We start from the raw sequence: 27206 nt of genomic DNA on the forward strand, positions 1-27206 counted from the left end.
GTGGGGAGCATAGAACTGAGGGGCACAGACTCTGCAGGGGTGGGAGAGCATAGAACTGAGGGGCACAGACTGCAGGGGTGGGGAGCATAGAACTGAGGGGCACAGACTGCAGGGGTGGGGAGCATAGAACTGAGGGGCACAGACTGCAGGGGTGGGGGAAGCATAGAACTGAGGGGCACAGGCTCTGCAGGGGTGGGGGAGCATAGATCTGAGGGGACTGGCTCTGCAGGAGTGGGGAGTGAAGTGAGTATCTTTTCTGCAGACCCATCCCATTTAACTCTGGCCTGACATGCCAAATCTTCCCACCACCTGGCCTATCTCCACTGGCCCAGACTCCAGTCTGGCCTCCAGAGCCCCAGGATCTCTGTCTGTCTTTGTGAACCCAGACTCTGGGTAGATTCCCTGTTGACTCTTTGCAGCACTTGTATGCCACATTTGACACAGGGGCCACATCTGGGCAACTGGACTCCACATCTGTGGAACGATGGTTCCACAGACTCTGGAGCCAGAGTGGTGCCTGTCAGCCAGGCCTGGCTTGCTCCTATTGGTCCAGGCCCCAGGCTAGTTCCCATAAACCAAGGACAGAGGCCCATATTATGGACCAACGATCCAAGCTTGCCTCTGAGGAGCCAGATATCAGCCTACCTGTCTGTTGACCAAGCTGCAGGCCAGCCCACTTAGAAATTAGTAGTTTCTTAGCAAAAACAAAACAAAATAAAACCCCAAAACAAAAAACCAAACTATCCTGAAAAATGAAATATTCAAAGTTTTGCAAAAGAAAATCTGCCAACAAATAGTACTAAGCATGACAAGGCTGCCCTTCAGAAATAACAGTAAGGAGAATTCTTATCTACATAACACAAGATTTAGGCATTCATTACCATTCAGTTTGTCAATAAGAATTGCTAAAGAGACATCTTCCTGTGGAAATGAAAGGCTGCTGACTGACAAAATGAAAACAGTATGAAACTCACTACCAAGGTAAGACTATAATTCAGAATTCTCTAATAAAGTAATTGTGTCACATAAATAATAACTCTCCTATAAAAGTTCAGAAACAAAGTGTTAAAAACCAGTGTAGCTGTGCTCATGGACACACTGTGTGTGAGGGATCTGAACAAACATAAAGCTCAGAGTGTGAGTGGCCCAGTATTCCGGTGGTGGTGTCATCAGTCAGCTAACAGACTGTTGTTGCTGTGGGAGAAACAGAGAAACAGGCAGTGGATGCAGAGGACACAGACAAAGGAATCTAAGGTACCACTGTAGAATGTCACCACGTCGTAGAGGAGGCCAGAACAAGAGGAAGAAAACAAAAAGGCTAACAGAAAGCAATGGAAAAAATGGCAGCAAACACATGGGTTCATGTCTCTAATCATGTGCACTTACAGAGTTACTGCATGGAGTTTTCAAAAAAAACAAAACCCAACTGCAGTAGCTCCCTCTTAGCCACATGTTCCAAGAGACACAGTAGATGCCTGAAGTTACGGGTGTGCCAAACCTGATATATTCCTATTTTTTCCCTATAATGTGAATTTATGATAGTTTAATTTATAAGTTAGGCATAGGAGATTAATAGTAATAGCTATAATAGAACAACTATAACTATGTTGCAATAGAAGTTCTTATTAATAGCAGTGACTAATAGAATGAGTGTAATTTACCCTAATAAAATTCCGTGTGTGGATTTCCCCCAGACATCTCAGCATACTCCCCTTTCCCTGTGCTGAGGTGTGATATGGAGCCTCCATGATGAGATGGAGTCAAGTGAGACTGTTGTGACACTCACACAGGGACTGATGATCTTCTGATGATATGTCGCAAAGATTATGTACTTGAGGTGATCCTGGTGTGCCATCGTGGTGTAGATGTGGTTGTTGGATTGAGTTGACTGCCGGTCACCAAAACAGCAGAAAGTAAAACTGAAGCTAAGGGAAGACTGTGGTCTGTGCTGCTCACCGATACTTCTCGTAGCCAAATACTCCCTGGAGATGAGTGGGTAACAACAGAAGTTATGTGCGAAGTAACAACTGAGGACAGGTGACGGTGCTTACATCAGACACGTGAGGCTCAATGTCACAAACTCCTGAGAGGTGCAGGTCATGCGCAATAACGAGGGGTCGGTAAACTGTTATTCATGGAGTGCTTGCAAATGTACATTCATGAACACCAGAGTACCCAAATACATGAAGCAAATATTAGAACTGAAGGGAGGAATATTTAGCAATATATATAAAAGAGAGAAGAGCTCAGCTCCCTATTTTCAATAATAGATAGATCGTCCAGACAGAAAAACGATGAACAACAGGCTTGGAAAGCCATGTCCACCCGGAGGAGCCAACAGCCCTCTCTGGGGCAGCCCTTCCAGCAGCAGGTCTATGCGCACATGAAGCATCCCCAGGTTAGATGATATATTTTGCACAAAACAAGTAATGACACTTTTAAGAAGCTAATGTTTTTCATCTTTACCACAATGATGTTATATGCAGAAATATCAGTGTACTGTATTTTTCTGTAAAATTCACGTACTGGAATTTCTGTAAAATTCACACATACTGGAATTTTAGAACTCCTCAAAAACCAGTTTCTTAAAAATAAAAGGAACTAAAGAATTTTTAGAGAAATGAAAATTGAAACAAAAATACCAAAACTTCTGAGGGGAGTTTATAGCAATAGGTGGTTGTATTAGGGGAAAGACCACAATAAACAACCTGAATTTCTATCTCAAGAAACTAGGAAAAGAAGACAAAAAAATCTAATTTGAAACTAGCAGAAGGAAGGAAATAATAAGAACGGAGTAGAAATAAATGAAATAGAGACCAGAAAGACAATAGAAAATATACACAAAACTAAGATTCTGGTTTTTTTTGAGAAGTTCAACAACATTAAGAAAAAGAACAGAGAAATAAAATCAGAAATGAATGCAAAATCCTAACAACTTGTGCAATGGAATGCAATAGATCTTAAGAGACTGCTGCCAATGGCCTTACCCCAACCAATTTAGTAACCTAGACAACGGGATAAACTCCTAGACACATACCATTGCTGAGGCAGACTTGTGATGAAGAAGAGAATCAACACAGACAGATGTGTAGTGATGATTATGGACTAGTAATCACAGCCTCGCAGCAGAGAAAAGCCGAGGTTCCAAGGGCTTTGCCAGATTTAACACTAAACATTCAAAGAACCTATGACAGTCCTTCTAAAAATCTCCTAAGGAACTGAAGAGGCAAGAGCATTTCCAGGTGTGAGTCATGAACCCATCATCACCCTCACAACAGTGGAGAAAGGCAGTAGAAGAGAACAGTTACTGGCCTGGTATCTCTGAGGAACATAGATAATCCTTAACAAAATATTAGCAAGCTATCCTCAGTGATCACATGCCAAGATCCACTGGTCTTTATCCCTGGTGGGCGGGACAGCTAAGCATATGCATATTGATTACTTACTGTTGTATGCTATATTAATCCAATAAAAGGATAAATCGTGTGATGATTGAAAGCGATGCCGAAAACATTTGACAGACTCAGCATCTTTCAGTGTCATATGTGAGAAGACTACACTTACACACTTTCAAGGCAGGGCTGCCCACTGTTAGCTCTTCTAGTCAGCATTGTACTTGATGCGGCATTTAGGCAAAATAAAAATAAGGCTTTCCGATTTGAAAGGTGGTGGTAAAACTGCCTGTGGCTGCAGGCGATGTTAAATATGAGCAACTCCAAAAAGAGAATGCAAAAAGCAAAGCAAAACAGAAACCCTTTAGAACTAATAAATGTAGCAAAGTTGTCAGATACAAGATAAACATAAAACATCAGTTACTGCAGGGAGGTCGGGGCGCATGTCTGTAATCCCAGCACTCAGATGATGCTCACAGTAGAAGAAATGATGGTGATAGAAGTCAGAAGTTTATTTATATGTGGACATGCTATGTCTGGAGCTCCAGTTATTAAATGAACCAATCAGTTACCAAAGTCATTCGCATAACTACAAAGAAGATTATAACAAATGCATGGGAGGCAGAGGCAGGTGGATCTCTCTGAGTTCAATGCCAGCCTGGTCTATGGAGCTAGTTCTAGGACAGCCAGGGCTGTTACACAGGGAAACCCTGTCTTGAAAAACCAAAAACCAAAACAAAACAAAACAAAAAAATCAGTTGCTGTTATATACACGGAAAACTTTGAAAAACAAAGTAGACAATCCCAGTTACAATAATATGAAAAGAAATTATGCAGGAATAAGTTTGATCAATAAAGTCAAAAGTTCTGTATACCCAAACTATAAAACACTGTTGAAATAAATTGAAGACACAAATAAATGGATGGGTAGCCCATGTTCATGGATTTGAAAAACCCAGTTCTGTTAATATGTCCATATTACTACCAAATGAACTAGAACTTTCTGAAATTCCTATCAACCTTTTTTTTTTTTTGAGGAATAGAAGATAAAGTTACTAAAATTTATACGTAACCACCAAAGACCTTGAACTAGCCAAAGAAGTCTTAAGAATAGTTAAGATGGAGTTCTCATAACTTTCTCAGTTTATACTACCACCTATAGTGAACAAGACAGCATGGCTATAGCATTTGTGTTACTTTTCTCATTGCTGGGGGCAGAATATGACGAAAGGAGTTTAAGAAAGGGTTTGTTAGGCTCCAAGTTCGAGGGTGCAGTCCGTCATGGTGGGGGAGGCATGGCTACACACCTGTGAGGTTGTGGGTCCGATTGTATCTGCAGTCAGAAAGCAGACGTGTTGGTGCTCAGTTTGCTTTTTCCTTTTCTTCACTTCAGGGCCCCAGCCAGGGGTATGGTGGTGTCTAGTGTCTAGTTCAGGGTGGGTCTTCCTACTCAGTTAACCTTTCTGGAAACACCCTCATAAACCCGCCCCAGCATGTGCTTCCCTGGTGATGTTAAATCTCATGAAATTGACAATGATGTTTGTCATGCAACATTTGTAATTTGTTTGTTTGTTTGTTTTTTGAGACAAGGCCATACCATGTAGGCTTGGCTGGCCTGGAACTCCATATGTAGATAGACCAGGTTGGCCTCAGACTCAGAGGTCCACCCACCTGTGCCTCCTGAGTGCTGGGATTAAAGTTGTGTACCACCAAACCTGGCCACAATGTTTTACATTTAATTTTTGTCAGAATGTATTTATGTTCTTGGTCAAGCACAAAGTTGGGTCTTTTTGCAACCTCGGAAACAGGTATATTATTTCTTTCTTGCTTGTTTTCTTTCTCAGGATTCAGTGATAGGTATTTTGGTGTCTTGCCTCTCCTGTGCCTGCCTCTTCATTTCCTTCTGAGTTCCAGAGGTATTTCTTTAGCTCGCTCATCTACTACAGTAGGTTGGAGGGTTTTTATTTTGTTTTGTTTTTTGACAAGTTATCTGCCATTCATGCCGGGTGTCCCTTTAAATGTGACAGTTCTAGTTAAAAACAAAACAAAGCCCAGCAATCTTCACTGATTTCATAAGATTCCATTTTCACATCAGCTTTGGCCTTCTAACAGCTGCAGAATGAAGACTTAAGAGACACTAGAATCGAGTGTCTTCTAAAAAAGTTGAGAATTTTCTAGCTGTCTCCTCAGTTTGAGCCCCCTCTTCAGAGGCTCTGTCAGTCAAACTGGTTCTGTTTCTTTGAACTGTAGTATTTTTTGCCTAAGTCTGTGATTTCTTCTTGTCTGTTTATCCTTATAGAAAGAGGACTACTATTGGATCCTTGTGATTTGTCTGTGGGAGACAGAGATGAAATTTTGGCCAAATGTGTTCCCGTAGCCAAGATGGCAGCTTGGTAAATTGGAGCATGTGTCCTAACTTGTGTGTGTCTTCATGGGATGGAGACGCTTGCTGTATGAGTAGATGTGACTCGAGGGAGCACTGCTTTTTGTTCCAAGCCCTCACTTCAGACTTGCCTGGCCCCCTTCTCAGAGCATAGTTAGCAACATCAGCACTCTAGCATCCAGTGCTGTCCCTCAGTGATGGTAGCCCTGGCCTCTGAGCACCTGTAGCTTCTCCAGGTCCTGTGGCAAAGGGTGAGCACTCCTCTTGGGATCCAATTGCATATGTATTAGGCAGGCTGCTCTTTGAGACACAGCCACGCATCTACTCCCTTTGCCCTTCTATAGTCTAATTCCACCCATCCCGTTTCTAGCACAGACACTGGCTTCCGGAATACTGAGCCCTTTTTTTAATGCATGGTGCTGTAGGAGCTTTTGGTGTTTTTATCTGAAGTTTTCTCTGGGAAGGAGGAAGCCAGTGTCTTTGTCTAGTCTGACATCTTGCCAGAAGTTTCCCTTCCCCCTCTTATTAGCTATTCAGTTCTGAAAATGTTCTCACTCAAGGGTGTCCCAACATCTAGGAAAAAAAATCAGGTCATAAATATTAAGATTGAGAGATGAGAGTGGACAGGTGAGTGAGAATGAAGAGCTTCAGTGACTGTGGGAGCTCAAGGAGATTGGATTTCACTATCCAACCTATTTACTTCAGGAGTTCCGTGAGCCAAGCTCCTGATTGTTACTTTAAGAAATTTGGGTGAAGTCACCTCCCATGACTCACTGAAAGACAAAACCAGGGAAGTCAGGGTCTGGGCAGATTTAGGGTGACCACCTGTCTTGGTTTATCTGTGGGCAAAGGGGTCTCCGGTTGTGGGGCTGTTCGTGCTAAAATCCCAGCATGGTTGCCCTGTTGTACCATTGAACTTGTGCATCCGTGGCTTTTAGATGTGAGATGAGATTTCATGCTCTACTGGACACCCAGGACACTCTCTACCCACAGCCACAGTGCTTTCTCTATTGCTCTTTGGTTGAATAATCTGTTGACCTTGATTCTAGTTGTGATTGGAGGTAGTTTTTTTAGCTATACTCTCAGATAGTTCCAACAAATCCACACGCTTTCAGTGTTTTCTTTTTAAAAATGTATTAAGATTAGACGTTATTCTATTCTAAGTGGGAATGCCTCAGTATATCCTTTGAGATCTTCAACCATGAAGACTGAACCACTTTTAGAGACTTGGAGTTTTAGATCAACTAGTCCTAAAATGAAAATTCAAGGGACCACCCCCTACCCCCCAAAAAGTCACAAAGAATTAGAGGCATTTGGAAGCATTTTCCAAAGAGTCGTTTGACCAGAGTTGCAAAGATAAGTAAAGGTTCATACACCAAAGAATTCCTGCGTAGGGTGTTTGCCAATTGGCTCTACCTATGCTCATTGCCACTCAGTGAAAGACAAGCACTTAACAAATGCGTCCCTGAAGATGCTCTTTCCTTAGTGGTATCTGTGGGTCCTGATGTTGATAGTACTGCAGTAACAAGGCCCTTGAATAGATACACACATCTGTGTGTATTTCCTGGACCTGCTACTTTTCTTTCCAGAAATCTGGCCTGCGGACTCCCCCTGACTCCTGCTTTTCAATCCTCTGCTTGATTCTGAAAGTCCTTTAGGTTAATGGTGAGGATAACACACTCCAGAGGGCCTCTACCCTAGTCCTCAAAGATGGCACCTCAAGGAGAGAATGTTCATTTGGCCCTCCTTGTCAGGCTGGCCACCTAGTCTAGACAATTGGATTGGCTTTAGTCTTCTGTATTGCTGTACTTAATGTCTGCACTTGAAGGTCCAGATATACCACGGGTGTTCCGTTCAACTCACCAGTCTTTTCTACTGTTGTTTGTATCATTTCTAATGTTTTGTGATTTGCTCACCTGCGGGAGCCCGTTTTTGGGGTCCTCGTGGCTTTACCCAGCAGGTCCGCAAAGAGGATGATTGGGACTATGGGCCTGAGTGCAGGTGTCTGAGATGGTCTGCACTTGGCTGTGCTGGGGGAGGAGGTCTTTTGCTCTATCCCTTGGTGTCTCTATAAAAACTCTTGGGTAGAGACAGTCAGGGCCCGTTGGAATAGGTTCCAGGCCCTCTCGAGGCTATCCTTTATTTTCTGTTTATCTCTGCCATATTCTCCGCAATAAATCCTTCTATCTAATATTTCCTGCTGATTGCACTCAAGAAAACTCTGGGGAACTGTGGGGGTGGTGGGTAAACACCCCACACTCACCTTCAGTCAGTTTTTCCTTGAAGCCCCAAAAGTTGATCTTAATTCTGCTGTTCTTCCCACTTAGCTTACTCAATGCATCGAGAGGTTCTAGAGTCCTTCCCTAAAGCATTCTTAATCCAGTCCCTCTTCGTCATCCCTCACTGTAGTGTGGGTCACTGTCAACCTCTGCTTGACCTACTGCAAGGCTCCTCCATAGTTTCACAGAGTCAACTTTCCGGCTTCTATTAGTTTCCATTACTATAATGAATCACTCAAGGCAGGCTACCTTCTAAAGTTGATGTTTTACTTCAAACTTCTGGAAATCCAAGAGCAGGGGATCATATCTGGTAATAGTTTTGCTGGTGGAGTCCTGAGCTGGTACCAAGTACTACATGGTAAGAGATAGAGAGCCTCTCTGTCTCTGTGTGTGTGTGTGTGTGTGTGTGTGTGTGTGTGTGTGTGTGTGTGTGTGTATGTGTGTGTGTGATTTGTATATATTTGTGTGGTTATGTGCATGTATACGTGGGTATGTGTGAAAACCAGAGATTGATGTTAGGAGTCTTCCTCAATCGCTCTCCTCGTATTTTTGGAGACAAGGTCTCTCACTCTACCTGGAGTGCAACAGTTTGACTTGGCTAGCTGGCCAGTGAACGCCAAGAATACACCTGTCTCCATCTCCATAGCTCCAGATGTGCTGCTCGGCCTAGCTTCTATGTGGTGCTGGAGATCCACACTCAGATCCTCACAAGCATGTCCTCCCTGGCAAACGCTTTCCTCACTGGGCCGTCTCTCCCACCCTGTCACTACTCAGTCATCTTCCTTGTTGCTCTGACTACATACCAGACAAGGAGGAACTTAAGGGAGCAAGGGTTTATTTTGCCTCACAGTTTGAGAATATAGTCCACTATAGAATGGCATGGCAGTGGGAACGTGGGATGGCTGATTCCCGTGGATCTGCATGTGGGAAGCGGACAGCATATAGGAAGTGGGGCCAGGCTATTGGACCTGAGAGGCTGCTTCCTGTGACCCATTTCCTCTAGTGAGGCTTTGCCTCCTTAAGGATCTGTGGCTTTCCAAAACAGCACCAGTAACCGGGACCAAGTGTTCAAGCATGTGAGCTGTGGGACACTTCATATTCAAACTTCAACAAACTCCGAATCCTTATCATGACTGGCAGAGACCCGTAAAATTGTGTCCAACTTCCCTTTGTGCCTTCCTCACTATGTGGCAGTCAGCTGGCCTTTTCAAGTATACCTAGCCCATTTCCCCTTCAGGGCCCTGAGATCTTGGCACTGCCGGCTCATCCTTCAGAGTCCAGCTTCAGTGTCATGGATGTTCTGTATAAAGTAGTGCATTGTTCACAAGCACCCCACAGGTCCTCAACGCTTATGAACACTCCCCACGTGGATGTGTTCATCCTGCATCTTTTTTGTTGTAACGTAACCTCTACTAGAACCACTGTTTTGCTTTGTTCTCTGTGCCTAGGATAATGCTCGATGCTCAGTAGTTGCTCATCCTGTTTTTCAATTAATGTAGAGGTTTTTCTTTGTTATTCAAACATGGAAGAATAGCTTTATGTACTTAAATGCCTACATATTCGTAACATCAAGATGATGAAATAAGCAGTCTTAGAGAGTTTTCCATTGGATAAGAGTACTTACTCTGCAGGCCTGAGGATATGAGTTAATATTTGTTAAGTATGACTGTATGTGCCAGTAACTTCACTATTGGAGAATTGTATTAGTCAGAGTTCTCTAGAGGAACATGCCTGATAGAATGAATATATTCATCAGTCCTGTTTTATATATGGTATTTATTAGAATGGCTTACAGGCTGTGGCCAGCTAGTTCAAGGTTGTGGTCCAGCTAGTTCAATAATGGCTGTTTACCAATAGAAAGTCCAAGAATCTAGTAGTTGTTCAGTGCGTGAGACTGGATATCTCAGCTGCTCTTCAGTATATTCTGGAATCCTGAAGAAGCAGACTTTGATGCCAGTGAAGGGACGGACTTGCCCGTGAGAAGGAGAGCAAGCATGGGCAAAGACAGCAAGCTTCCTTCTTCCATGGCCTTCATAGGGGCTGCCAGGAGAAGGTGTGGCCCAGATTAAATGTGGATCTTCCTACCTTAGAAGATTCAGATTAAAAATGGGTCTTCTGACTTTTAATGACTTAATTAAGAGACAGATTGTGTGTGTATATGCACACACACTCTCAATTTTCTCATCACTGTTACATATTACTTAAGAGTGGGAGGTTATTGTCATTTGAGGGTGCAGCCCACGGTGGAGTGTATTCTAACATTCATGGTGGTAGAAGTTTTGGCTGAGATTCCTCTAATCTTAGTGGATCAGGAAGCAGAGAGAAATGAATGCTGGTGTTCGCCTCGCTCACTTTCTCCTTTTCCCCATCTTACTCCATTCAGATTGCTAGCCCACTGCCACCCACTTTAGCATCAGTCTTTCCCCCTCAGGTAGTTATTCCTTTCTGGAATGTCCTCAGAGACACGCCCAGAAGTATGCCTCCTCCTCCTCGGTGATTCTTCATCCAGTCAAATTGATGGTGAGGTCCATCTGGTCTATCTGTCCATATGTCAGCCTGTCATCTCTTTTAGTGACTTTATTGTTTTAGATTCATAACAAAGCTGCAGAAATGTTTCTACTGCCTCCTACCCCATGTATGCAGTCTCGAACAGTCTCCCTCATTAGCAACATCTCACACTGCAGTGGTATATTTACTACAATCAGTGAACTTGGATTGACATATTGCTATCATCAAAGTTTGTATTAGGGTTTGCTTTTCATGTTGTATTTTCTATGAGTTTTGAAAAATATATGACATGTAGTTAGCATTATAGTATTCTATAGAGTAAATAGTTACAATGCCCTGAAAACATTCTGTGCTTGTCTGATTATCCGTCTTGAAAACCTTTGACTTTTTTTTTGTTGTCTCTATGGTTCTGTCTTTCCCAGAATGTCACAGACGTGAAATCCTACAGTGAGCAGCCCCTTCAGGTTACCTTCTGACACTTAGTACTATAGACTTAAGGTTCCTGTGTATTTTTTTTCCTGGTTTGAAGGCTAACTTCTTTTTAGTGCTGAATATTATTCTCTGTTGAGTGTACCACAGTCAATCCATTCACCTACTGAAGGACATCTTGCTCAGTGCCAGGTTTTAGCCACCAAGGATAAAATTCCTGTAACATTTGTGTTTCTATGTGGGCATAAGTGTCCAGTTGTCCTAGCATCATTTGTTGGAAAGTCTGGCATTGCTCCATTTTATAAATTTCCCGTGTTCCCTTGTGAGTGACCCGTGGTTTAATTTCTGTGGATGTATTTTGGGACCCACTTTGTGTTTTGTTGATCTTGTCTTGGCTCACCATGATCTTGGTGTCTCAGTTATGTAGCTTTAAAATATAATCCTGTGTGAAGTCGTCCTATTCCTTAAAATGACTTCTTCCTCAGTGTTGGGTTAGCTTTTCTGGGCTCTTCTTAGCTCCATTTAAACCTTGAAGTAGTTATCTTGCTGGGTTTTTTACTGGGTTTGTGCTGAATGTACCGAACAGGCTGAGTATAGCTGATATCGTGGCAGGGTTCAATCTGAGTCCCATGAACATGGGGCAGCTTTCCATATGCTTGGCCCTTCAGCTCCTCCACCATCATGCCTTTCCTCATACAGATCTTTTACTTATACTTTGCAGTGCTAGGAATCCACTTCTGAATGTCATGCATGCTGCACAAGTATTTTACCACTGAGATAAACTCCCCAGTCCTAGATTGTAAACATATTTTGGAATTACAGCTTATTAATTAAGGGTATGCTAATATAAATCATATTATTAATTTTAAACTTCATTGTTATTAAATAGAAAGTGATTTTTAATTTTAATTTGTATTGTGCAGCCTTGTTACAATGACTTATTGCTTATTCGGTGTGGGGTAGTTTTTGTTATTTTGTTTGCTTGTTTGTTTTGTGTGTGTGTGAATTATTTTTTTCTTCATTGACAGTCTGTCAGATGTGAACAAAGATAGCTTATTTCTTTTTTCCAGATCTGTGTACCTTCCAGGTCCTTTTGTTGTATCATTCCTACAGAGCTTGTCTGATGCTGAGTGATGAGGGGAAGGGGACTTAGCTTCTTACTTCAGCGCCCCACCCTTAAGTATCAGCTGTGGGGTTTTGGGGTTGGGTTAGGAGTTTGTATTCTCTATGGGAAATTCTCTCTTTCTGGCTTGCTGACCATTTTTCAACATGAGTGGATGTTAGATTCTATCATGCTGTTCTCTGAATCTGTTGGTTTGATCATATATTTCTTTAGCTTTTTGATCAAATGGATTGCATCAGTTGATTTTCAGATGTTGAACCTGTCTTTCATCTCACTTGGTCACAATGAATAATTCTTTTCATTCACTGTTGAATTCAATTTGCTAAGATTTTGTGTGTGTGGTGGTGGTGATGGTGGGGTGACTTTTGCCCCTGGGCTAATGAGAAGTTGTGCTTTGGTTTTCTTGTACTGTTTTCTGTATTTGGAATTAGAGAAAGGCAGACCATGTAGAATGAATGTCTATACTCTCCCCTCTGTGGCTGCCTAAACTCTCCCATCAATATCTGATGGAATATAATGTCAATATTGTTTGGATAAGTTGCTTTTTGCTTTGGAAGGTTATTAATTATCTATTCAGTTATAGAGATGGGACTATTTGTATTGTGTATTTATATTCTTTATTTCTATGTGAAATTTAGCATTTTATGCTTTTCAAAAAAGTGATGCAGTTAACCTAGATTACCAGATTTCGGGGATAGAAATAGTTGTGGTATTCATGTATTATTTTTTAATGTCCATGGTGTCTGTAGTTTTGTCAACTCATTAATTTCTCATATTAGTAATTTGTATCTTGTTTTAATTTTTTCTTAGCCTATCTAGAGTCTTATTGATTTTATTGGTGTTTTGGCTGTAGCAGCTTTTGGTTTCATAGATTCTGTTGGTTACCTTGTTTATTTTTTTAAGCGTAATTTGATGTTTCCCTTTGTATATATTTGTTTTCAGTTCTATTTTGATATGAGGACATTTCCATGCAAGAATATATTGTACTTTGAACATAATCCCCTGTTTTCTATTTTTATTTCACTAATTTCTCTAAATTTTACTTGTTTTCTTGTGTTTATGCTGGATCAGTATACTCTCCTTTCTCTAGTTTTCTGAAATGAAAGCTCCAATTATTCGTTTCAGAGCTTTCTTCCTTTTAACTATATGCATTTGCTGCTCAGACATTTTCTCTGAGAAGTTTACAGTGCATTCAGCATGTCCCTCTGACTTGCTATGGTGCAGATAGGAAATGCTTTCCCCAAAGCCTGATGGGTGGAAGGCTTGGTCCCAGAGAGAACTGCTGCTGCTTAGCTTATGATGATGGAACATCCACAGGCTAATATACTGGTGAAGCCATAGCTAAGCAGACCACTGGGAGGTGGAACCTGTTTGGAGAATGTAGGTCACAAGATGGAGACTGGGGGATATCATTGGAGGGATATCTTGCCCTGGTCCCTTTCTGTTTCTTTCTGTTTCATGGCTGCAAGGAAAGTGAACACCTTTCTCCACTGTGCCTCTTCGCCAAAGTATTTATGCCTTGCCTTGGGTCTGAAAACGGTGGTGCAAGCCCGCTATCATCTCGTCGTCGTTTATCTTCCTCCTCTTAGTTGACCCTCTGAGGTATTTTGTCACAATTACAGGAAAAGTCTGTAGAATTTACTTTCATTTAATTCATAATCCTTTGTAATTTTCTTGAGTTTTTTTGTTTGTTTTTTCTTTTCTGTGACTTGTATTCTGTAGAAGTGTATTTTTCAGGTTCTGTGTGGTTGGGAACTTTTCTAGTTGTCTTTCTGTTAATCATCTTATTGCTGCTCCTCCTAATTCCATTGTGGTCTGAGGGCAGATATGGCCTAGTCCTGGTTGTTTTAAATGAAGTAATGGGTGTAAGATGGTCCCTGGAGCCCATGTCGTCTGAGCTCAGTAGGAATGCGTATTCTGTTGATGGATAAAGCAGTCTTGCTGACTGTGTATTCAGTTGATTGATTGTGTTGTTGAGTTCGGTTATTTCCTCAATAATTTTCTATCTGCTGTTTCTTTTTTTTGACAGAGGAATTTTTAAGTGTCCATCTACAATCCTCACAGTTCTATCAGATTTTTCTTACCTATTTTGAAGTTCTATAATTAGGTGGATATACAATAAGGGCTTTTCTATTTTCTTAGAGAACCAAAGGGTTTATGGTTGTACCATGTCCTCCCTGAAGTCTGCTCTTTGATATTAATATAACCACATTAGCTCTCTTTTTTGATACTGCACATTATTCAGTATGTTTATTATGAAGTGCTTCTCCACACTCAGTTTCTATTTGCTCACTTAGCACCTTGCAGCCACAGTGGGGTACCGTTGTGCGTTTGGTGAAACCACATGCCAGTAAATAGAGCGGCCACCGGGTGCCTTGTCATAAGGATCCCCACTGCGAATCCAGAGCCCCAGCTTCTCTGCACCCTTCCTTTCTACTGGCTTCCTCTTGATTAATGTAGTATGGCATGCTTTTCTCCAGTCCTTCACTTAAATGTGTTTTTTACTTAGATTGTGTTTCTTATTGACAGCATTTAGTTGGGCTTTTCTTTTTAAACTTCGATGGTCTCAAGTTTTTCAATAAAATTCAGATACAATTTTCAAGTTTCATATCCAAGAGGCAAACTTCCCACCTTGGGGATAGCAGCGTGCATACAAACAAACACATTTTGTAGTCAGCCCGGAACATTATACGGATCAAAAACTCCAAGCTCATTTCTTGCGCTTTCTCTTTCTCAGAGATTTGATAACTATGAATTTGGAACTGTTGGGTTTATAGTTTCCCCAGTAAAGTAACTGTGGAGGAAGTTCACATTAACTGTCCAAATCCTAGAGTCAGGAAGGAGGTGAAACCAGAACCTGGATGCCCGATGGTTTTCTTGTACAGCTTTCATAGCTGGGGTAAGACTACACCTATGTCATTTCCAATGTGACCTTCGGCAGGTGACCCTCCCCCTGCAGCAACGAACTGAATTGTCAAAGCTCCAGGCCTATTTAGATGACTGGTTACTGATCTAGTTGACATGGTAACTGCCATGTTTGTGCTGCTTTCTGTTGGCTTTTGGTCTTTTTCCCTCCCTTCCGCCATTTGTGGTTTTGAATATTTTGTATGATTCTTTTTTTCTGTTCTATGTATCACTGGTATCACTGATACGTCTTCTCTTTTTTTTTTTTTTTTTTTTTTTGTCTTTTAAGCAGTACCCTGGAATTTGTAAGCTATGTTTATGGCTAATCCAGAGCTTTCTTAAAAAACACTCTATTGGCCGGGCGGGTGTGGCACACGCCTTTAATCCCAGCACTTGGGAGGCAGAGGCAGGCGGATCTCTGTGAGTTCCAGGCCAGCCTGGGCTACCAAGTGAGTTCCAGGAAAGGCGCAAAGCTACATAGAGAAACCCTGTCTCAAAAAAACAAACAAAAAACAACAACAACAACAACAACAAAAAGCACTCTATTGTAGTGGGAGCTGTCTCTGAGGATTGCTAGCGATATAATCCCAATACTCTATTGCGTAGCAATCGCTGAGGTACACTAAAATAACAAAGTATTTCGGATTCCTCGCCTCATCCTTTATGTCCTTCTGTCATTTATAATGCAGGCCATAGACATATGTGACAAGCTGTTGTCGCTGAGAACAAGGGTCAAAGGCAGTAGCTTTTATTGTTTGCTTCTTCTTCCTGAAATGTCTTCTTTGCTTCTGGAGACCGCATTTCAGACCCACATTGTTCTTCTTCTGACAAGCTTAACATTTTTGAAATGTGAGTCTAAACAATTATTTTGTTTTTCATTTGTCTGACAAAAGTGTTGATTTCTCCGTTACCTTTGAAGGGTACTCTCATGTGGCAGAGCTCTAGGTTGCTCACCTTTCATTGTCGATGCTAAATATTTAACTTCCCACATTCTTTCTTGCACAGTTTCTGAGGAGAAGTCAGATGTCATTTTTATCTTTGTTTAAAATAGATGAATTGTTTTCCCTTCTGGCTTCATTCAATTGTGTGTGTGTGTGTGTGTGTGTGTGTGTGTGTGTGTGTGTGTGTTTGATTTCCTGAAATTTGAACGTGATACTCCAGGATGGAGGTGTAGCCCAGTGGTGTACGTGCTTAGCATCCCCTGGGTTCAGTCCCAGCATCAACAAAACAAAACAAATAAAAACAATGAACAGGACCTTAATAAGTATGGGGTGCTGTGTTGTTATTGACGCTCACCTTTGTTTTCTGAGCTTCCGTGGATTGGTGTGTGATGGTCACGTATGGCAATTTTTACTCATCGTTGCTTCTAATTTTCTTCGTCAGTGTTTTCCTGCTGGTCTTGCCATTATACCTCTATTATACCTTTTATAGCTGTGTCGTTGCTCTCCCATAGTCTACTTTTTCTGGTCTTTTTTTCTCTTTGATTTCCAGCTGGGGAAGTTTCTATTAGCGTACCTTCAGCTTTGAGACCTTTCCTCTGTCATGCCCTGTTTGCTAATGAGCCCGTCAGAAATGCTCAGCGTCTCTGTGCGGGTTTTGATCTGGAGCATTCCTCTTTGATGATGAGGATCCCCACCCTTTGCTCAAGTTCTCCATCTGCTCTTATATGTTGTCTCCTTTTCCCTTTAGATCCTTGGGATATTAATCACAGTTTTTAAAAATTAATGGTCTGATAATTTTAACATTCTTGTCATATCTGACTCGTTCTGATGTTTGCTCATTCTTTCAAGCTCTGCTTTTTGCCTTTTAGAATGCCTTTTCATATTTTTCATGGTGTGTAACAGGATATCCCAGGTGAATAGAGCTGCATGAAATAGGCATTTAGTATGGCGGTGAGGTGTAGGGGGAGGGGCTTGCTTATCCTAATGATTCCATCTCGGGCTTTTAGGAATCTTGTGTTTCTGAATTGTGAATTTCTCAAGTTCTTCTCAGGATTTCGCCCCCTTCTTAGTTGGGACTTGTATGCATTGTAGAATCTGAGTGGATACATCTCCTTTTCCAACAAGGTGGGGCTTCACTTGATGTTTGTTTACATCCTTGCATGTGATGATCCCAGGTGCCAGCATTGGTACTTTGATCCCCTGTGAAGTCGCTGACCTGCTCTCTGTTCCTGTGGCTCCATCTTCATTAGAAGATGCAGTCAGTAGTCATGCTGTCTTTGGAAAGTCACACATATTTTGACATTTAAGTCTATGACCAATTTTGATTGACCAGATTATTTCATTCTGTTCTGAAAAGATGAGTCATCAGGAAATGTATATCAAAAGCCCTGTATTCCTTCACACCCAGTTGATATTGCTGTGATAAAAAAGAAAAACAGAAACTAGCAAGTGTTGGTAAGACTGTGGAGAAACTAGAAAGCTTGTGTGCTAATGATAGAAATATAAACTATGGAAGTCTGTATGGAAGTCTGTGTGGTGTTTTCTCAAATGTTAAAACAGAATCTCTATACAAGCTAGCAATTTATAAGTATATACCAAATGTATCAAAATCAGTCCTCCCAAAGAAATATCTGTGCACCACTGGTCTTACCACTGTCATTCACAATAGCAAAAAGATGGAAGTAAGCCAAGTGCCCATCAACTAATGAATGGTTAAGCAGACTATGGTGTATACATACAAGAGAGTATTATTCAGCCTCAGAAAGGAAAGGAACTCGGACATGTTGCAAGGTAAGTGATCCTTGAAAACTTCATCTGCCATTAGCCAATGGAAGCAGCTTGTATTTTCAGGTCTGGGTAGTGTTGATTTACTTAGGATTTCCTCCTATCTGCCCAGTACATGCTATCTAAAACCCCTCCCTCTTTGACTGATTCTTATTTTGCTTATTCTTTCAAGCTATACTTTTAGAATTCTTTTTTCTTGATGGATAACGTGATATTTCTGGTAAATGGAGCTCATTAAACAAATCTTCAGTGAAGTGGTGAGGTGTGTGGAGGGGAAATGCTCTACATCTTATGATTCAGTCTTGGTCTTTGGGGGATTCTGTGCTCCAAACATTGATGTGCTGTCATCTTTTGAGGTCTTTTTAAAGGCTCCTTTCTTTTGGAATGTTTGTTTCTCGTGTGTTTTTGTTCACTCTTTTTTTCTTCTATACAGTCTAAATTTCCTTTGATCTCATTTAGTAGCCTTTTAATTTTTTTTTTTTTTGGTTTTTCGAGACAGGGTTTCTCTGTGTAGCTTTGCGCCTTTCCTGGAACTCACTTGGTAGCCCAGGCTGGCCTTGAACTCACAGAGATCCACCTGGCTCTGCCTCCCGAGTGCTGGGATTAAAGGCGTGCGCCACCACCGCCCGGCGGCCTTTTAAATTTCAGACACTAAATATCGAATTTTTAGAAGCTTCTGTTTATGTGTATAAGGTTAAAGTTTATGTATGTAAAAGAAGGATCTGTACATGTCTTATGTGGATGTAGATTTTCTCCTGTTATTTTTTCAGTGAATACTAGAGTATGTGGTATTTGATGCATGTCTATTTTGTTACATTCTTCTAAATAATGTTAAATTATGCCTCAGTGGATAATTAATTTACTTAAATAAATTGGATTCTTTAGAGACTTGGTTTCAGCTTGGCTGGGTGTATCTCTAACAACCCTTACTCCGGCACTAGTTTATCCTTGTTACTAAGGTGACACTTTCCTAAGGATTGCTGGTACCTTGTCCTAGGAGCATTCCCTCTCCTGAGACCACTCCTTCCTGGTCATGAGTGACATTTGCTCAGGCTGCTGCTCTCTGAAGCTTTTCCATCCCTTGGGAGTTTTCACTCACACATAGGCAGGTTGGGGCTAAGCCAATGCCTGCAGCATGTTCTCCCCCATCCCACCCCCAGTCCATACATTTCAGGAATCTGCCTGCCTTGGCTTGCCACCCTCTGTTCTCTGTCCTTTCCTTCCCCTTCCCCTGCCCACTCTGGCTTTGAACCTCTTTCCAAGCAGGTGTGGACCTGCTGTGTTGATTCTCTTCTCCCTTGGGATCTGTGTCCCTGGCTTGGAAACTTTTGATTCCTTGTTTGGCTTTGTTACTTTTTATTGTTTAAAAGCATTATTGTTAAAAGCAGTGTGTAATGTTACTTCATGCTCTCAGAGAACTGAAGCCTTCAGTGGGTAAGGCCTGTTGTTACTTCATGCTGTCATGGAACTGAAGCCTTCTGTGGGTAAGGCCTGTTACTGTTACTTCATGCTGTCAGGGAGCTGAAGCCTTCTGTGGGTAAGGCCTGTTACTGTTACTTCATGCTGTCAGGGAGCTGAAGCCTTCTGTGGGTAAGGCCTGTTACTGTTACTTCATTCTGTCACTCCCCTCCCCTGCCCCTTTTCCTTGCTGGAGTCATGATCCATTGGCTTGGATTTTGGTCCAAAAGCCCCACATGCTTGATTAGTTTATTGTCAGGACAAAATAAATACTTTAAGTAGACAGAAAAAGATGAACTTGGAATAAAAGAACATTTCCAAATAATTGAAAAGGATTCTGGTTTCTGCTAGAGCTGTAGTTATAACTGTGAAAGAGTAATGCTCAGTCCACAGATAGAAAATGTGGTACTGGATGAGCATCATAAACCACATGTCAGTAGGGGACCATATGCCATGCTTGCCAAGGATAGTCTTGGAGCATTATTGATAGCATCTTGGTGTGGGTAATTTATTTATGAGACCTATATCTATACATATATACAAGAGTCCTTGTTTGCATGACTTATTTTATACATACACACAATACAAGGAAAGTTTTAGTTCCTTGGTGATTGTTGTTCCTTGGATGACACATTTACTGTTTACTTTGTGTTTTAGTTAAACAGTGGATAGTGTGTACTGACTAGTAAACATTAATTTTATTTATTTATTTATTTATTTATTTATTTATTTATTTATTTATTTATTTATTTTGCGCTTTCCCTGCAGATGATCTCAATGCCACCCACCAGCACTGTGTTTTGGCTGGCTCACAGCCTCGGTTTAGTTCCACCCACCGCGTGGCAGAGGTAAGCAAAAATAAAAATGTGATGATTGCCGATTAACTGAATGTGGCAGGAGTGGTTGAAGGAGCCATTTATCACAGGGCTCCGGAAGAGTGCTTAACCGGGAGATCACCATCATCTGATTTGCCTTTAGTCTTTAGTTACTTACTTGTTAGCTCTGGGTTGGAGTGGCTGCAGTTTTCAAGTTTATTCACAGTATAGAATTAGCTTATTTTGCCTTTTGGAGCTCTTTCTTTAAAAAAAAAAATTATTACATGTCTGTCGTGTGTGTGTGTGTGTGTGTGTGTGTGTGTGTGTGTGTGTGTGTGTGTGTGTGTGTCTGCCTCAGCATGTGTATGGAGGCCAGAGGACATCTTGTAGGGGTCAGTTTTTTCCTTCCACCATGTAGGTCCCAGGGATAAAATCAGGTCTTCAGGCGTGGCAGCAAGTAAAGATGAGCCATCTTACCAGCCAAGGGTTTTATTTCATGAAGTAGGTACATTCCTTTAGATATGCTGATAACTTTAGACTTCCATGGATGACCATGGTCAAGAGCAAAGAAAATGGGGTGAATTTGTTTGCTTGTGTATATATTATTTAGGTTTAAATGGCTGAGACCAACATTTCCTTACGTTTTGGTTAGACAGCTGGACATACAAATGTAAATTTATGAGAAGCTTACAGAGATGTCAGAGAACTTCTGAGGTCCCCAATCATGTTCACAGCCCGGTGGCTGGGCAATGGCTGGCAGTCAACCTATCAGCTGAGATCAGAACGGAAATTATAAGATGAGAAACATGTCTAGTAGTCACTCTAGGGTTTAGAGAGCAGGGGAGGAATAACAGGGACCATAGACGGCTTCCTATCCAGGTCTCAATGAATGAATGAACTAATCACAGGTTGCTAGAGATAAAGTCCAAGGCTTTTCACATGTTAGGCAGTAACTGAGCAACAACCCCAGTTCCCCAGCTTTTTGACTGTGCTTTGCCTTACAGCTTGACTCCTCAGAGGACACCGGGGAGTAAGAGTGGGAGATGGGACAGAAGAACTTAACCTTGTAGAACGGCACACGTTCAAAGTCTTGCCATCCCTGAGGCTGCACAAGGCCACTGAGTCAGGCGACACCATGTCTTCTCCTGGTAGACTGTCATGATGCTGTGTAGTAGAAGAGGCGGACATAGTTTCAGGGTGCCAGCAACCCCACCAGTCATTGTGTCTTCCTTTCCTGCCATCTTTTCTTTGCTGATCTCTCATTCTTTTGAATGTTTCAGTGCCTGTCTTGGGAATGCATGGGAATGGGAGGCGCCCACCTAGCCGTTCTGCCCAACCCTTTTATTCAACTTTCATTTTGTTTGGGGAGAAAATGTTGAACACATAAATATACAAATCCTTATCTTAGGTCAATCGTTGGAGTTGTTTCTTTGAGAGATAAATGCCATTGGCAAGTGTCATTAGTTCTAAGTAAGTTCTGTTAAGAAGGAGGGAGGGTAAGAAATGGAGAGGGGATGGAATATTTATAGACCATCTGATGTGGTACAGAATGACTCCATTTCCTTTTGTAGCCGTCTGTCTAGATATAATCCTCCCAAGAGTCCTGTTCTTGTCAATCACTTGAGTATGTGCTGTGTAAGCATGTCTCTCTTACATCTTTCATAATCTAACCTGTAAGAGTAGACAGACGGCCTTATTCGAGTGGTATTCAGAGGACCTGTGGCCACTGGAGAGTGAAGTGGTTGCAATGTGTGTTTGATGAGAATACCAATGAATACTCAAATTCATATGTTCTTGGTATTCTGTGAGTTATTGCAGCTAAGTCTTTTAGAACAGTGAATGAAAAAATAATGGAAGAGAGGAGAAGAACACCTGAGACTCCTTGTGGGAACTTTTTCCATCTCTGTGTTCACTAGAGTGGACATGAAGCAGGAGACAGTAAAAAGTCTTGATTATGAAAATTTCTACTCGGTCAGAGCTGCTATTCGGAAGAAGGGATTTTACTTCATTCATTTAGCAGACTTTCATTAACTATCAAGATAGTTAACTCAAGATATTCTTTCAGCCAGTTATACACAGGAACAGGTGGTGAGTGTCTCCAAGATGCCTGTCAGTCAGCTGTGACAGTCTCTGCCTGTAATCCCAGTACCCTCGGTGCTGAGGAAGGAGCTCACACGTTCTAGTCCAACCTGGGCTACAGAAGATGCTTACAGACGCGGAGCTAGAATAGTGCGGGATATGAGGTGGCAAAGAACGCAAGGCATCGTGGGAAATGAAGTGGAAAGTTGGGATTTGTCCTGCCCTCCAGCTTTGATTCCTTTTTCCATGTGGACCAATTGCATACTGTTCATTAGTTCTTTTCAAAATACTCTTAAGCTTGGCTTTCTCAGATTAACCATAACTGTCCTTGTAGCTTTTATATTTTTAGGCCATATTTGAGCATTAATTCCTTTAAATGAAGAGAGGGGCTATGCGTAGTCATGTTCTCAGAAGAAAACATTTCTCCAAGGCAGGCCGGGAGTGTCGTTGAACTGGTGGAGTGCTTCTCTAATGTGCACAAGGCCCTGTTTTTGATCATGTGGCACGTGCCTATAACCCAGCACTGGGAGGTAGAAGCAGGAAGATCAGAAGTTCATAGTCGTCCTTGGCTACAGAGCCAGTTTGGGGCCTGCCTGGGATGTGTGAGACCATCTCAGAAAAGAAAAATTACTTCCAATATATGATTCTTATATTATCTGTGGTTTAGTTCAAACTGTCTGATGTTTTAATAGCTGGATACCTGTAGTGTTAATTATTGAAATGTCTTTTTTCTGTATTATATTTACCAGTCAGTGAATGACTGGGTCAGCGAGCTGCTCTTACAGAGTTTTGTTGGAACACAGCTCTACTCAGTTGGCTTGCATACTGCTTACTGGTGCTTTGGAGCTTCTGGGACAGAGCTGGGTATTTGTGACCTAAAGTCCAAAATATTTAGTGTCTAGTTCTTTAATAAACACTTCTAGTCTTATTATATATGATTCTGAGTAAATAGGATTTTAGGTGGGCAAGCATCCTGAAATTGAAAATAATTTTAAAAAAATCACCATTTTAGTGCAACTTTATTTCTAGAAAAATATGACTACTGAAGTGAAAACTAATAGCATTTGTAACATTATGGTGAAGCTGTTATGGTCCTGCATGTCTTGTGGGTTTAGTCTTTGGAGCTCTTCATGGGGCTATGTGCACAGTACCACAAAAACACTCATATCTTCGGTCTCCCAACAGTATAGTCAGGAACCAAACCTGGGAACTAATTCAGTAAAAGAGAACTGATAAAGAGGTTTATCCAGCATGGACAATAGAGAAAGCTAGGCAGGTCCTTGGTGCCTCTGATGAGTTAATGAAATGGACTCAGTCAGCAACACTGGTCATTTTGAATCCTTCTATGTGGGTAGTGGAAACCAGTACATGCTTGATACATGGGCAGAGACTCAAAACTAAACATAGGTTCAGCTGACAGCATGTTTGTATCTTATTTCAAACGTTTCACTTCATCGTTTGTTATTGTTTCCAATGATCAAAGAAGGTAAAGGTTTCCTTCTCAGACACTGAAGTGTGCTTTTTTTCTCTCAATAGAAGAGAGAAAAGAAATTCCTTCCGATTTCCAGAACTGCCTCACCTTCAGACAAACTTGTGTTCTATGACTTGCCTCTACTCCATCCCCCAAATGATTGACTCTTACACTAGTGGGAAGCAGATTGTCTTGTGGAAATGGTACTCTGATATTCCTTGACTTTAATGGGAGAGAGAGTTGCGTGTGGAGAAGTTGGTTGTGTATAAGCAGAACTGCTCCTATTGGGTCTTTTTATTTATTTGATTTTAGTTTTATTTCTAGAATGTTCTTGAGATTCAGCAGTGTTTTCTATAAACTTAAACTTTATATGTAATTATTTTTAAATAGTTAATCAGCCAGTTCAAAATTTAAAAAGTGTATAAAATTACATGTGCTCTCTCCTTTCCTCAACTAAACTAGTTCTGCTTCCCAGAGATGACCAAATGTTAGCAAGTTTAGTTACCATTTCAGTGAAATGTGTCAGTCGAAGACACAGACACACATGTTTTAGCCTTCCCTTCCTATATCTTTTGTTTTGTTTCAGAAACCTTACTGATAATTACCTACCAACAAGTGATTCTGACCTGGACGTAGGCATTGGATTTTTAGATATGACAGCTAAAGCATAAATAACTCAAGGAAGAAGAAATAGAAAACTTTGTCACAAAGTTAAAAATTCCTTGTACTTCAAAGTGAACTGTCAACAAAGTAAAAATAGAGTGGAAGAAAATATTAACAAGCCATGTATCTAATAAGCATCTACAATTAGAAGTTAAAAAGAATCTTTAAAAGTCAATAATTCAAAAGAGAAATGATTTTGTTTAAAAAGGTGAATGAGGTAAATAGACAAGGCCAGTGACGGTATAAAAACAGCTAAGAACACATGCAAAATGCACAAGGTAGCTGGGAGTGTAGTTGGGTGGTAAAAACACCCGCTTCTCCTGTAGGGGGCCCTGGGTTCTCTCCCCAGTACCGAAAGCAAGACAAACAAACAAACAAATGCGTGTCAGCTAGTCGTCAGAGGACGGCCAGTAACTACAGGTAGATACCATTCCCACACACGAGGAAGGCCCGAGTCAGATAAGGTAAGAAATGTTGGCAAGGCTGTGCCGGGACAAGAGCTGGTCTGTGCCGCTGGAAGGAGGGCACTGTATTCTGCAGTGACTTTGGTGTAGTCTGGCACTTCAGAAAGCTGCTGGCACTCTATGGCATAACAATCCTGTACTTGGGTATATGGCCAAGAGAAATGAAAACTTGTACGTGAATGCCCATAATAGCCTAAAACTGGACACAGCACAGATGCTCATCACAGATGCACAGAACTGACTACTGTTTGACAATAAACAAGGCTGGAATACTGATGCAGGCTGCAACAGGGATGAGCCATAGAGACATACTAGTGTAAAAAGCAGGCACAAAAAACTACATACAGCCAATGATTATAATGACCGGAAAGGTCCAGGACAGGCAGGTGTGTGTGTGTGTGTGTGTGTGTGTGTGTGTGTGTGTGTGTGTGTGTTAGAGAGAGAGAGAGAGAAGACTTCAGCATCGTCCCCGTCCAGCATGAAGCAGGTTGGTGCTGGTGGAAATGACATTAGAGGACAAGGGTTTCATGTGGAATAACAGAATTATTCTGGAGTTAATTATAGAAATGGTGGTACAAGTCTAAATTTAGTAAAAATAAATAAAATAAAATAAAAATGCCAAATTGTTGCTTTGATTAGTTGAACTTCATGATATGAGTTAAATTTCAATAAAGCTGTGACCAAAAACAGGCGTAAAACCTCAAAAACTGCAGGCCCGCTCCTAAGTTCTCTATACCAACTATATATAAAGCCAGAAAGACCAAGTCCTGCGCTTCTCTTTCCATGGCCATAAATAAAGCTAGGCTTGGGCAGGCTGAGGTCATCAGCCGGCTCCACACCCACGGGAGTGCAGCTTGTTCCAGTTCTTAGACGCAGTAAGTGGGCATGCACTTGCTTGGCCTCGCTCCACACTTTGGAAGCAAAAGTGAACACAGAATGCCTTCTTGGTGATTGCCACTTAGAAGTAGGTACCGGGGCACTTTGTGAGCAGGGATCACACCTCTTCTTCAGCGCTGCCCACCCTCATGCGCTCTGCACGCTGGGGTCACCATGTTGAAATACATACTAGCCAAGCTTCTGTTGTGGACACAAAAACTTAGCGTGTTCCCAGCTTATCTATACCACGCTGTGTAAAGAGGCAATGGTGGTTTCTATACCACAGGACTTGCTTGCAAGGGCTTTTCCATGTGCTTGTTTTAAATGATAAATATTAAAAGAAATATCTTAAGGACACATCTTCCTCAGATATCCAAAGGAGGAAATATATACGCATTCTAAGAGATCATTTCATCATCAGAATAACTGAATTCATACTCCATCTCTGTCCTTGGTTCCCAGCATAGGCTCCTCCATAGGAGGGTGTCCATCTGACCTCTGTCACGTTTCCACAGGCCTAGAGAGGGTGAACCAGCTGGCTCTGTCCCCACTGATCATGAGGTGTCACTTTGCCTTGAGTATGTGTGCTTTGCAGCCCAAGTCCCATAGTCTTTCTACAACCTCCACAGGAATGGCTGCAGCTTTCTCCTGTATGTAGAAAGGGGAGGGAATTCTTTACCTTGAATTTGAAATGTCAACCCAGCTCCCTGTACACACATTATTGCTGTTCTAGTCTGTGTGCTTTGTACCAGGTTCTCCAGCCTGGCTACCATTCTCCCCCATTAATACATTCATGATGTGAGGGGAAAAAAAAACCCACTCTCTTTGACATTTTTGATAACTGGTCAAATTGTTACATTGTTTATTACATTTCTTCTACATTTAAGAGTTAGTTTAAGGTGCTGCAGTATATGAAGAATACACATGCAAACATCCATATGTGTGTGTGTGTGTGTGTGTGTGGTGTGGTGTGTATAGATACACACACACCTCAGGGTGCATGTTTATTTAGAGAGAGGAGGCCCACATAATGAAGACAGCCCACAGCCTGTGGGACCTAGTGAGGCCTGGCTGGCTGCACAGACTCAGGAGAGCAGGGCACTACTGTAGTTCTCATGTACATGAGCCGTGAGGATGGCGGGTGAGGACACAGGACTGGGAGCAGGAGCCGTGCATGGCGAGCTTGCAGTCGCTCACTGTCTCGCTGTGCTTCTGTCTTGGCAGTGCTCCGCGGGCACCCTGGATTATATTCTACAACGCTGCCAGTTGGCACTGCAGAATGTCCTTAATGACGCGGACAACGGCGACGTCTCTCTGAAGTCCTTGGAACCTGCAGTTTTGAAACAAGGAGAAGACATCCACAATGAGGTGAGGGTGGCCAAGGTTGATGGGTATGGGACTCACCTCTGCCTGCAGCTTCATGAGGGTCTAACACAGGAGATCTGAGTCAGAGGAAAGGGCAGGTGAGGACTCACCCCTGCTCACAGCTTCATGAGGGTCTAACACAGGAGATCTGAGTCAGAGGAGAGGGCAGGTTAGGACTCACCCCTGCTCACAGCTTCATGAGGGTCTAACACAGGAGAGCTGAGTCAGAGGAGAGGGAGGTAGGACTCACCCCTGCCTGCAGCTTCATGAG

The 27206-nt window shown here is 41.9% G+C and overlaps 1 protein-coding gene across 1 annotated transcript in view; it reads left to right on the forward strand.

Annotated features, from left to right (window-relative positions):
* The window catches only part of Fto (FTO alpha-ketoglutarate dependent dioxygenase), a 365789-nt gene that overhangs the window by 139959 nt on the left and 198624 nt on the right, over nt 1-27206 (forward strand). Inside the window, exons 5-6 of the mRNA XM_028871513.2 lie at nt 19971-20050; nt 26795-26938. Coding sequence (XP_028727346.1) covers nt 19971-20050; nt 26795-26938 — 224 coding nt within the window. The remainder of the gene's footprint in view (nt 1-19970; nt 20051-26794; nt 26939-27206) is intronic.

The sequence above is a fragment of the Peromyscus leucopus genome, chromosome 5 (assembly GCF_004664715.2).
Source record: "Peromyscus leucopus breed LL Stock chromosome 5, UCI_PerLeu_2.1, whole genome shotgun sequence".
NCBI lineage: Eukaryota > Metazoa > Chordata > Mammalia > Rodentia > Cricetidae > Peromyscus > Peromyscus leucopus.